The sequence below is a fragment of the Petromyzon marinus genome, unplaced genomic scaffold, assembly GCF_048934315.1.
Source record: "Petromyzon marinus isolate PM22_M1 ecotype Great Lakes invasive population unplaced genomic scaffold, UKy_Petmar_22M1.pri1.0 PM_G_Scaffold_59, whole genome shotgun sequence".
NCBI classification, from domain to species: domain Eukaryota; kingdom Metazoa; phylum Chordata; class Hyperoartia; order Petromyzontiformes; family Petromyzontidae; genus Petromyzon; species Petromyzon marinus.
In genome coordinates this window covers 21767-35397 of record NW_027423012.1, presented here as the reverse complement: position 1 = coordinate 35397, position 13631 = coordinate 21767, and the positions used below count along the sequence as shown (strand labels likewise).

Below are 13631 nucleotides of genomic sequence, written 5' to 3'. Positions count from 1 at the left end.
GTCGTGTGTAATTTCAAGTGAGTATTGCTGACTGAGACATGTACTTAATTAGTTCCTGTAAGGCGTGGCGGGATAGTTGTCCTGTAGACCAGAATGAATTAATTTTGGTGGTTCGGGCTTGGCCCACGGGCTGTAGTTGGGACAACACTGGGCTGCTAAACATTTGTAAAGCAAAGTGCTTCATAGCTCATCAGATTCCTCCAGTAAAAGTACATATTCTGATTATAATGCCTGGGCTAGCAGCGCTCCTTTAAACCCAGGCTCGGGGTTCATCGCGTGAGCTGACATCACCGCCCAACGCCGTGTTTGGAATGCGAAGATCACGGAAAGCCGCTGACCCTTATATTTACGTGATGGAACGAGCGATAAAAGTCGCCTCCTGATGCAGATGGGCCCCCATTCACCCTGCTCCTAAGTAATTTGCTCAAGCTGAACCCAGGGAATTCAGCTAGACTCGTGTGCTGACGTATCCATTCTGGCCCGAACCTGGGCGAATTGCCCGCGGTTCCGGTCAGCGTGCGCTAAGGCACGAGGGTTGCATGCCACGTTGCAACTTTGGCCGATGCCTTACGCATGGGTGTGGCGAGGTATTATTCCTCTCAAATGCTTTATTTAGCTATAGCGGTTTAGACAACAAGGCCATATAGGAATGCGAATTTCGGAATGCGTTCGTGTTATTAATTTCTGCGTTAATAGTACCGTGAAAGAAAGTCATGAGAAAAAAATCACTCCAATTTACTATTTTTTTTGGGGGGGGGGGGGGAACAGAAATACTCGTTTCAAGTTGCTTGAGAGATTGGCGTTTTAAAGACTACACGAATTTTATGTGCGTTATATATCGGACTTGGCACGTTCATTATTGTTATTAACCATTTAATGCTGAGCAGCAAATTGTCGCTTAATTTCCTAAAAAAAGAATAGTAGCCTTGGCTATCAGTTGAGCAATTCATTAGAGACCCTGTGTAGTATAGCACGTGGGTAATGAACACAGGGCGCAAAGTGGTGAGTTGACACTTTGGCCAGACCTTGGAGGTTCCGATATCAGCTTCCGAACAGCTTTTTATGTTCCAGCAAAAGGAAGCGACGGTGAGATTTCACTAACCGTGGTGACCTCTTGACCTCGGTGGCGACTCCTGCTGTGAATTCTCAGACTGCGGCGAAGGAGAGAAGGAGTTCAACGTGCGGCTGCTCACGAACCTGCCCGGCGTGCTGCTGTCCAGGGTGCTGGTGGATGGCAGCCTGTACTACCAGGTGGGCAAGCTGGCAGCGAGCATCCACCAAGCCCTGCAGCAGGTACGAGCGCACGAGCGCCTCTTGACAGGTGACGTGAGACTGCAGGGATTCATATTCTTGTTGCTTTCGGTAAAGTCACCACGTAGAGGGGGAAACAATAAAATAATAAAAAATATAAAACAATAAAATTCTCACGACGTTTCGACTGCAACACAAGCAATCGTCATCAGGTGTGAAAACCACAACAAGGAAATTTGAAAAAAAAAATTATTGCTGTGGTTTTCACGCCTGATGATGATTGCTTGTGTTGCAGTCGAAACGTGAAAATTCTATTGTTTATATTTGTTTTATTTTATTGTTTCCCTTCTACGTGACTTTACCGAAAGAAACAAGAATATGAGAATATTCGCCAAAGTAAAAAGCCAAAAAAGAAATAACTCGCAAATTACTTCATTGGGAAATGCGGAGCGATAGTTTCCCCAACCCCTTACTGCGACAATCTTCAAAAAAAACTCTTGAGTTTCGGCGAGCCTTTTCTCTCGGTAAGCAAGTGTAATGTGACGTAACGAGCCCACTTGCTCGGAACGTACGCAGCTGTTCATAATTAGCAACGTGAGAGTCCTTCCAAGTGATCGAATGACTGGTTTTCAAGCGGCGTATTTTTGGTTTAACATGTAGGCTTTCGAGACCAATATTATTCATAATAAAGGTTTTTGGGTTAGATCGCGTTTATTTATAAATGTGTCGTAACCCTCCACTACCCGACACGGCCAATCAGCAAAAAAAGTGTCACGTTGACAAAAAGACAAATAATTCACTACTTTAGCCCACCGGTGTGTTGAAGAGTGAATCCACATTTACAGTTTGAGTACGACGTTTCACTGGTAATTACATCCAGCATCATCGGGCAATTCTCCAGAATGGTAAAGCCCTCGCTTGCTCCCGGTTTTATATAGAGCAGCAGGGTGACGTCATCACTTAACTCATATCAGCTTCAGTGATTAGAGGCGGAGGGGGGGGTATTGTAATTATATAATCGATTAGTAATCAGTCATTGGTTATGATTAGTAATGAGTTGTAGATTAGTAATTCTTTCCATCAAAATGTAATGTGTATTATTTAATAATATGCTTCCAGGCCGCACTAAGCCTGTAGCTGTCAGAGCGATTAAAGTTATTCTTGTTCCTCTCAATTTCAATGGATTCTCAAATTAGTCTTTGCCAGTAATAATTAGTTTTACACACCACTGCAACGTTGTCAAAGTCAATTCAGTGTCCTTGTTGACAAGCATGTTCTGCCACTGCCGACAGTTGTGTTTGAGATAATTTAATATTTCTCTGATGTTCTTTTAGTCTTACGCTGATGTTACGTCCCGTCTGTCCAATGTAGCAGCTGCCACATAAACAATGAATCCGATATACACCTTCTGTTGATAATTTAGGTAATGCGTCTTTAGTCCCAGATGCTAGTTTTTTTTATTTTGTGTACTGTACCAAATCTTGCTTTTGCAAAACACGGGCTAATTTGTCAGTTACTCCCGAGATATATGGATTTTTTATTGTTTTAACAATCTGGTCGCTTTCAGCAGTATTGCTTTGCAATCGTGATTTGGCATTCAGTGCTCTGTTAATTTGAGCATTATTGTAGCCATTCTGTCATAGTGCGTCTTTAACGTGGTTAACCTCTCTCACTAGACTCTCACCATCTGACACTGTTTTAGCCCGATGTATGAGCGTCTTGATAAGAGAGGATTTCTGAGCTGGATGATGATGTGATTCTGCATTCAGATAGGTATCAGTGTGCGTTTGCTTTCTGTAAACGCTGTGTGTTATTTTACCGTTTAGGCCATGTCCAAGCAAAATATCTAGGAATGGGAGTGTGTTATTCACCTCCATTTCCATGGTGAATTGGATGGCCGGGTTTTGTGCATTGAGATGATTTAGAAAATCATTCAGTGTATCTTTAGCATGTGGCCAGACAACCAAAGTGTCACCCACATATCTAAACCAAAAGGATGGTTTTAATGTGCTCGAGGCAAGTGCTCTTATTTCAAAGTTTTCCATGTACAAATTTGCTGTAGCAGGGGATAAAGAAGAACCCATTGCTGCTCATTCCTTTTGTTTAAAGAAATTCCCTCTCCATAAGAAGTAAGTGTTATTTAAACAATGGCCAGCAAGTTTCGGAATATCTTTTGGTAAACCGGTATTCTTTACTAGTGTATCAAGTAATTTAAGCGATTCGTCCACTGGAACCTTAGTGAATAGAGAAATCACATCAAAACTTACCAGAATATCATCAGGAGTAAGTTTAATATCTTTAAGCACATTCACAAGATGTTCTGAATTTATTTTTTTATGAATGAAGATGTCCTACCGATGTAGGGCTGTATTTGTTGGGTTATATATTTTGCTAATTGATATGTGGCAGAGCCAATTGTACTGACTATGGGTCGTAATGGGATGCCGATTTTATGAATCTTTGGTAGCCCATAGATTCTAGGTGGTTTTGAGGCCCTTGGCTTAATTTGGTATTGCTCATTTTTAGGGATTAATGAATTTGCAATTATTGCAGTGGTCTTACGTTCTAAAGTATTAGTTGGATCTCGTTTAATTTTAATGTAGGTACTTTCCTCTAGTAAATTTCTAATTTTATTATCATAATCGGCTCGTGACATCACTACAGTAGTGCGGCCTTTATCAGCTGCTAGGATTTGGATATCCTTGTTTACACGCAGCTCTCTTAAGGCTTTTGCCTCGTTAGAGCTAATATTTACTTTTGGAACTTTGCTATTCTCAATTATTTTAGCAATCTCATGTCTAGTCATCTCTGCCTCATTATGTGGAAGGAGTCTAACTGCTGATTCTACCTCAGCAATTATCTCATCCACTGGAATTGTGTGTGGGGTAACGGCAAAGTTAAGGCCTTTAGAAAGGATAGAGACCATGTCACCGGTTAATACAGTGTTAGTCAAGTTCAGTACGGTTTTGTTTTTAAATTTTTGGTTTTCAGTAGGGATTTGTTTATTATGTAGTCTAGAAAATGTATTAATTTGGTTAGTTTTTGTTAGTTTAAACACATTATGAGCCGATTGTTGTGTTATGTTATCGATTATATTCCAATAATGCATAGATACACTATTGCTTATATCTAAGTGTAACTGCTTTAGCGATTCCGAAATGTAAGATAATTCACTCCTATTGTGCTGTATTCTCTCTATTAATAATAATTCGCTAGCTTTGTGTAGTATTTGGTTAGCTTTAGAAGACTTTATGTGATGTGTTATTTTAACTGCGTTTGGTATTACCTTTGAATCTCTGCACCTTTTGAGGAACGCCAGTGAAGATATCAATTTCATCCGCTTAATGCGGAGCTTCTCCAATTTTCTGGTTTTAAGAAAAGTATCCTCCCCATAGAAGTTAGTCAGTTTAACATGTAGGCTTTCGCGACCAATATTATTCATAATAAAGGTTTTTGGGTTAGATCGCGTTTATTTATAAATGTGTCGTAACCCTCCACCACCGGACACGGCCAATCAGCAAAAAAAGTGTCACGTTGACAAAAAGACAAATAATTCACTACTTTAGCCCACCGGTGTGTTGAAGAGTGAATCCACATTTACAGTTTGAGTACGACGTTTCGCTGGTAAATACATCCAGCATCATCGGGCAATTCGCCAGAATGGTAAAGCCCTCGCTTGCTCCCGGTTTTATATAGAGCAGCAGGGTGACGTCATCACTTAACTCATATCAGGTGCAGTGATTAGAGGCGGAGGGGGGGGTATTGTAATTATATAATCGATTAGTAATCAGTCATTGGTTATGATTAGTAATGAGTTGTAGATTAGTAATTCTTTAAATCAAAATGTAATGTGTATTATTTAATAATACGCTTCCAGGCCGCACTAAGCCTGTAGCTGTCAGAGCGATTAAAGTTATTCTTGTTCCTCTCAATTTCAATGGATTCTCTAATTAGTCTTTGCCAGTAATAATTAGTTTTACACACCACTGCAACATTGTCAAAATCATTTGACTGTCCTTGTTGACAAGCATGTTCTGCCACTGCCGACAGTTGTGTTTGAGATAATTTAATATTTCTCTGATGTTCTTTTAGTCTTACGCTGATGTTACGTCCCGTCTGCCCAATGTAGCAGCTGCCACATAAACAATTAATCCGATATACACCTTCTGTTGATAGTTAGGTAATGCGTCTTTAGTGCAAGATACTAGTTTTTGAATTTTGTGTACTGTACCAAATCTTACTGTAATGTTTTGCTTTTGCAAAACACAAAATAACACAGCGTTTACAGAAATCAAATGCACACTGATGCCTATCTGAATGCAGAATCACATCATCATCCAGCTCAGAAATCCTCTCTTATCAAGATGCTCATACATCGGGCTAAAACAGTGTCAGATGGTGAGAGTCTAGTGAGAGAGATTAAACACGTTAAAGACGCACTACGACAGAATGGCTACAATAATGCTCAAATTAACAGAGCACTAAATGCCAAATCACGATTGCAAAGCAATACTGCTGAAAGCGACCAGATTGTTAAAACAATAAAAATTCCATATATCTCAGGAGTAACTGACAAATTAGCCCGTGTTTTGCAAAAGCAAAACATTACAGTAAGATTTGGTACAATACACAAAATTCAAAAACTAGTATCTTGCACTAAAGACGCATTACCTAACTATCAACAGAAGGTGTATATCGGATTAATTGTTTATGTGGCAGCTGCTACATTGGGCAGACGGGACGTAACATCAGCGTAAGACTAAAAGAACATCAGAGAAATATTAAATTATCTCAAACACAACTGTCGGCAGTGGCAGAACATGCTTGTCAACAAGGACACTCAATTGATTTTGACAATGTTGCAGTGGTGTGTAAAACTAATTATTACTGGCAAAGACTAATTAGAGAATCCATTGAAATTGAGAGGAACAAGAATAACTTTAATCGCTCTGACAGCTACAGGCTTAGTGCGGCCTGGAAGCGTATTATTAAATAATACACATTACATTTTGATTTAAAGAATTACTAATCTACAACTCATTACTAATCATAACCAATGACTGATTACTAATCGATTATATAATTACAATACCCCCCCCTCCGCCTCTAATCACTGCACCTGATATGAGTTAAGTGATGACGTCACCCTGCTGCTCTATATAAAACCGGGAGCAAGCGAGGGCTTTACCATTCTGGCTAATTGCCCGATGATGCTGGATGTATTTACCAGCGAAACGTCGTACTCAAACTGTAAATGTGGATTCACTCTTCAACACACCGGTGGGCTAAAGTAGTGAATTATTTGTCTTTTTGTCAACGTGACACTTTTTTTTGCTGATTGGCCGTGTCGGGTGGTGGAGGGTTACGACACATTTATAAATAAACGCGATCTAACCCATAAACCTTTATTATGAACAACGTATTTTTGTTGTTTCCCCCCCAAATTTTATTCCAAGCGTCGGGGTGGAGCGGTGGCGCAGTTGTGCGCACACTGCGCTACGAACCCGGCCACCTGAGTTTTATTTCCGGCCACGGCTAACATTCGTGGCAAGTGATATCTGAACCAGTCCTGCCCCCCCCCCACCCCCCCTTGTCCTCTATCCTTCACCAACCTACACTGACCAGTTTGGCGAAGTATGGTCAAACACCCTACATGACCAACACTGAATACGGCAGTGCCTTGATAAGGGCTGTATGAGTTGTGCTAATTGGTGCCATGTCATGAGATGGAAAAAAACATCTCATTCTGTGCATCACCTCTGGTTAGAGAATGGCCCACAGAAGGTGATCTCACAAAACTACTTCTCAGATCCATTCAAGTGTCCTGTTATTCACAAATACCAATCAAACATTTGCCAGCCGCACGCAGGACTTGGGCAGCCCCACCCTCAGCTGCATAATAAGTCTAGATTTTTAGCTTTCGTGACTGCAAGGATTCATACTCTTTGGTTTTTTCGGTAAAGTCACGTAGGTAAAACTATAAAATGATAGAATGAAAAAAAATGTAGTTTTTTCATTTATTCTTTTATTTTATAGTTTTACCTACGTGACTTTACCGAAAAAAACCGAAGAGAAAATAATAAGTCAAGGAGAACATCTTTTCTGAAACGAAGACTATCCTTTGCTAGCTTGACGTTTTGCTGCCTTTAACTTACATGTGTACTCAACTGGCCAATGCTATGTTAATCTCGTATTGCATTTTTTGTCATCTTACCGCCTTCGTTTTTAAACATCTGCATAGTTTGAGCACCCGTTCCTGCACTCCCTGCAACGAGACGATTTCATCTGGAACCTATCAAACACCCACCTGCTCGAGTCCTACCTCTTCACTCTGGACGGCGACCCCAACCAGGGTCTGGTCAGGGAGGTCATCGCCAAGTTCCGCGAGGAGATCCAACCCAACCTGCACAAGTTTACCAGATGTACGCTCGCCTCGCAGCTTCACCCGGGACGTAGCTCCATGCCTCAGGGGGCGAGGGGCGCTTCAGGCCACCGACGAGGCCTTGAAGCCACGACGGGTGCCGCGTACGTGTGTACGTTGAACTTCTTTTGCACCGTACGTAGCCAACCGTGCTAATCGGAGGTGCGGGGGAAGGACAACAAACTAAACACAAAAAATCAGTTCAAAAATAAATTAGTGTTCAATCTAGGTTTAAAAGTGCATAGCTCCAGTGCCTTCCTAATATCGGAAAGAAGAGCTTTTCAGACGGCCGCAGAAGTGCATCTGAAAGCGCGCGATGCGGTGACCGTCTTTGTTTGTTCGATGGTTAGCCAAAAGCCGCTGCGAGGATCACCCGAGTTCGCATGATGGTTTATGCTGCTTGACGAGATCAGCAAGGTATTGTGATTCATTTGTGGCAAGCATTTTCTTTGCAATGTGCTTTACGTGATTACTTTTACCCAGCATACACAGATGCATTACAAGGCATGCATGTAATGGGGAACACTCGCACAGACACTGATCACAGGTGAAATCAAATGACAGGGTTATTACATTCAGACTACCAAATCATTTTTCAATGCATGCTAAATTGTGTTCAACAGTTTTTGTTACACATATACTCTTAATAATAATGTACAGCCCTTTGTCAATGCACTATCTGGACGAAGGCTTTCCCAGGCTGTGTAGGGTCATGGGGGTTGTTTTGCCACCTTCACCATGCTGGTCGGTGAGGATGTAGGTAGGATCCCAGGACTGGTTCAGATATCAGTGATGTTCTCCATGGCCGGGAATCAAGGGCTCGTGATGCGGTGTGCATACCACTACACACCGCTCCATATCTCGCCCCCGTGCAGGGTTGTACGACGCTGGTGGGTTATTGTAATTCTGTGCCTTTGAAGGCAGGAGAAGAAGTTGGTGATTCACTGAGACTCTGCGGGGGCCATTCTTAGACTCGCACACGCGGCTTGCGCAACCCCAATCGTGCAGCCGGAATAAAAACGTCACGGGCACGAACGATGACGACGGCGACGAGGGGAGGACGGTCAACAATAAAAGACAACGGACGAAATCAAATTCGACGTTTTCCCCCCTCGCCGCAGGCATAATCCATGGTGACTTCAATGACGACAACATCCTGGTGCAGGAGGTGGCCGCAGGAAGCGAGCAGCAGCAGCAGCAGCAGGGGCCCAAGTCGGCGGAGGGAGCGCCGCGGCACCGCGTCTCTGGCATTGTGGACCTCAACTCGATGATGTTCGGCTACCACGTGTACGACCTGGCCATAGCCATCATGTACATGATGGTGGAGAGCGGCGAGGCGATGGAGGCCGGGGGTCACGTCCTGGCCGGCTACGAGAGCGTGCAGGCCCTCACCGAGGACGAGAGGAGGGCCGTTTACTTCCTGGTGGCGTGCAGGTAAGAGCGGAGGGGGGCCGGGGCAGTTCGGGTCGGGTCTGCCCGGATCGCCGTTGGCCGCATCGGGAAACGTTGGCTTCAAAAACCTGTGGCGGTTGCGTAACGAGAATTAATCCAGGTCTGGCGAGAATCCGATAAACTCGATGATTGTGCGGCAAAAAAAAAGTGCTTTATTTTCTTTGGTTCTTTCGGTAAAGTCACGTAGAATGAGAATAAAATAATAAATTGATAAAATAACAATAATATTCTCACGACGTTTCGGCCACAACACAAGCGGCCTTCATCAGGTGAAGGGACGAGACTGTCTGGTAGGACAGTCCAAAGAAGATGAATCATTGCAGTCACGAAAGCTTTAAATCGAAACGTGCTTTATTATTTATTTAAAGCTCTTCATCAGACCAATGATGAATGAAGGTCTTGCCAATGCCATGTCGATCGTCGCGGTAGTTGACCATACTTCACCATGCTGGTTAATGTGTGTTGGTGAACGGGGGGGATCAGTAACAGTTAAGACATAATAATGCTGATTACCATGATGTTGCTAACAGCACTTTTACGGATGCTGCTGATGACGGTGATGATGATTATAGAAAAGACACTCATAGCGATGTTGTTTACGATCATGTTGCTGATCACACTGCTGCTGCTGCTGGAGACGAGGAAGATGAAGACAGCGACTTTCCTTCTGCTGGCACTTCTGCTGCTGACCACGAGACTTGATCCAACTATGGCTGCAATTCCTGGACGCTAAAATCCCAGCCGATCAACAAGTCGGCAGCAAAAACCCTCTTGAATAACAAACGATATTAACCGTCACGACAGCAACGGCGACAACAACAACATGGTCTACTTTTCCCCGCAGGTTCTGCCAGTCGCTGGTCATGGCCCGCTACACGATCCTGCGATACCCGCAGAACGCCGACTACCTGCTGATAACGGCGCGCACCGGCTGGGTGAAGCTACGCGAGCTCTGGACCAGGGGCCTGGAGGACATGCAGAGGCTGTGGTCCGATATTGCGGCACGGTACAGAAACTAGAACCGCGGTGGAAATCGAGACGGACGGCGAGGAGAGAGAAGGGGGAGTTTGGGGTCGGGGGGGGCCCACCGTGAGACACGTCCTCCCACTCGCCCCACCGGTACCTCCCGAGGCTTCGCAAGGAACCGGTTTCAACTTGAACGTGGCGCCGTTGGTTTTGGACACGTGCGATCTTTGAATACGGAATCTGAAAAATGTGAATTGCTCATGCCAGGCACTTAATGCATAGGGGAGGTTTTTCGTAGCTTCAGGTTAGGAACGTATTGTTGCTGCATCCAGCGCTGTTGACAAAACGGCATTCACATGCGCATCCGTGGGTGATAATAATAATAATACTGTCAGAATATTTTTTTCCCGTTCATTTACTCAGGAAATCCTGACTGTTTCTGAGATTTTGTATTCATGAAGTTCCAGCGTTCAGATGTTCGACCAATTCCTTTGTAGCTTGTTTGGCTCGTGAGAGGAAACCGGAGTAACTCGGAGATTACCTGTGCATACGAAAGGTGGTGGGGGGGGTAACACTCGACAACTGCATAGATGTTTTATATTTTTATTATTTTATTGTTTCCCTGCTACGTGACTTTACAGAAAGAACCAAGAATATAAAAAGCGTCACCGTACACCGACATCTGTTGGCCAACTTGCAGCGCAAGGCATAAAACGTCTGCTTTTCCCAGACAGTCTTCAAATTAAGCACTAAACCCAGGCTCTTCCCCGGTTGAGCTTCAAAGATCTGACGAGATTTGGTGCATTCTGGGTTAATTTTGTTATTTTGTGAGTTGCAGTTGCATTCAGATATTTTTGTTAATCTAAACTACAGTTGACCTTAGAACCCTCAGACACGGGCGTGGGGAGTCCTGGCCTCGTGAAAGATCAGTCGACTTTCTTGCGTTGCCATGACCTTCCACTCGGCGGACTTTGGGAACGGTAGTGTGGTGGGGGTGGTGGGTGTTTGATGATTTTGCTGTAAAGGTTTCCTCTACAAAAGTGGGACACTCCTGGGTTTTGCCACCAAGTACTAAGTCATGTTTTGCAGAGGGGTCAAATACTTATTTCCCTCATTAAAATGCAAATCAATTTATAACATTTTTGACATGCGTTTTTCTGGATTTTTGTTGTTGTTATTCTGTCTCTCACTGTTCAAATAAACCTACCATGAAAATTTTAGACTGATCATTTCTTTGTCAGTGGGCAAACGTACAAAATCAGCAGGGGATCAAATACTTTTTTCCCTCACTGTAAGTTCGATTACAGGGAATGACTATAACATGAATTGGAAGTGATATCTGGACCCCTTCAAACAAACCGCATTGACCAGTGTGGTGCAGTATGGTGAAGCAACCCATATAATATGGGGAAAGGCATCATCCAGCAGTGGATTGATCTGAGGCTGTGAAAATTGGCTAAGCCTCGAATGCAGATGCACCACGTATACACTGCCGCCTCCTGTCTTATGCCATTGCCGACGAGAATGTTGCGTTCTCATACTAAATTAAAACTATTTTTTATTTTACCGGGGCCCACTGAGCTATAAAGCTCTTTTTTTTTAGAAGCGACCTGGCCACAAATTATAGCTCAACGAAGTGGCTTATCGTGTGAAAATTTCTAGCAGCCAAATACTCCAAACGCATGCTTCTGAATTGGGAGGGAAAAACCGGAGGACTCGGAGAAAAAGCCACACGATCAAGGGGAGAACATCCAAATATACAGCAGCAGGCATCAGTCGAGATCGAACCAACGACCTCCTGTATACCAGGCGAGATAGTTAACATCTGGCCACTGTGCTTGCAGCCCATCTTACCCGAGTGAATGTGAGCTTGCATTCTGTGCTCTGGTAACCCGAAAGTACACCGCCAGTTTTTCAGGTCGCCCTATCCGATGAGAGCGATCAAACACGAAGCGCGATTCTCAGAGACAGCAATAATATAATCCCATTCCTCTAGAATTACTGTCAGCTGTGCCCCTATGATAGGAAAGGTTATGCCACTCTTCAGAGGTATGGGGTGCTCTCCTTTCCTTCTCACCTCATCTATGCCAACCGTGTCACGATGTATTTATTTCAATTGTGCCTCTCGTTCGCCAGTCTGATTCTTCAGCTTGTGTACGTCTTGTATCGAGTAGGTGGTGTGGCCAACACCACGCCAAAGGGGCCGTCCATAAATGACGTCACGCACCTGGGGGGGGGGGTGTCAGACATTTGTGACGATGCGTGACGAGGGGGGGGGGGTGATAAATGTGACGTCACATCAAAATGCGCAACTTTAAATAAATATAGACAACACGTTCCACTTAATTAAATAGACTTGTTAATAAATGTTTTCTCCTACAACATCAGAGTGCAGCGGCACAATAAATACGCACTACAATGACAATAGTTTAAAGCGATTTGAAGCATGTTTTATCTTTCGATTTAAAGCTTTCGTGACTGCAATGATTCATCTTCTTTGGTTCTTTCGGTAAAGTCACGTAGAATGAGAATAAAATAATAAATTGATAAAATAAAATAACACAATAATATTCTCACGACGTTTCGGCCACAACACAAGCGGCCTTCATCAGGTGAAGGGACGAGACTGTCTGGTAGGACAGCGCTGGAGTGCTGTCCTACCAGACCAAAGAAGATGTTTTATCTTTTTTTTTGGGGGGGGGGGGTCAGACATTTGTGACAATGACGAGGGGGGGGGGTCAAAAATCGTCCAAAATCGCGTGACGTCATTTATGGACGGCCCCAAAGCCGCTTTTGTCGCCCCAATGCTGACGTTGTATCCACAGCACACCAGGTACTCATTTAAGTCTGCGCCGACATAATTGAGGCCCAGGAAGTCACCGTTGTGACCACATACACACGCACGAACATTCGCCAATGCGTCATCATCGCCACTCCGATCACTTGGCGGCCGACGACAACGACGACGACGATGTCTGGGGCAGCTCTACCCGATGCAAGGATTCTGCCGACGGATAAAGGCTCCTCCTCCCGTGCGCCTCTGGCGATGCCCCCCGAACAGCGCTGTGCCGAGATGGCTGCGTCAACGGCGGGCGCTGCGCGGCTCCCTGGCGTGTGCACCTGCAGGGACGGCTACTCGGGGCTTCGCTGCCACAAGCGTACGGCCACCATCTGCTGCTGCTGCTGCCGCCTCTCAAATCCCCGCCGTCAACTCTTCGTAGAGAGAAATTGGGGGGGGGGGTATCCGATTGGGATTTCCTTGGCATTTTTCCCTCTAGTCCTCTGCATTCTCAAACTGAAGTTTGTGGGCCAGTCTTCCACGGTCCATTCGCATCTCCCATTAGTCGCCATTGAAGTGTTAATTGGACCGTATCGCTGCATTGTATTGCAGGCTGCTGATTTTGTGGGAGTTGAAAAGTGGGCCGCAGAAAGGTGTATCTACTGGCTTTACGAAACACCTGTTGTAGCCTATAGTTACCTGTGTACTAGAGGACATCGAAAGAACTGGTTAACTCCTTGGCAGGTCGGTAAGCTGTACAAT

General features: G+C 44.3%; 1 protein-coding gene across 1 annotated transcript in view; it reads left to right on the top strand.

Moving 5' to 3' along the window:
• LOC142918254 (hydroxylysine kinase-like) overlaps positions 1 to 11310 on the top strand; it is a 31713-nt gene extending 20403 nt beyond the window's left edge. Inside the window, exons 4-7 of the mRNA XM_076062385.1 lie at positions 1151 to 1293; positions 7493 to 7673; positions 8794 to 9106; positions 9969 to 11310. Of these exons, the coding sequence (XP_075918500.1) occupies positions 1151 to 1293; positions 7493 to 7673; positions 8794 to 9106; positions 9969 to 10143 (812 nt within the window). The 3' untranslated portion in view covers positions 10144 to 11310. The remainder of the gene's footprint in view (positions 1 to 1150; positions 1294 to 7492; positions 7674 to 8793; positions 9107 to 9968) is intronic.
• The last annotated feature ends 2321 nt before the right edge of the window (positions 11311 to 13631 follow it).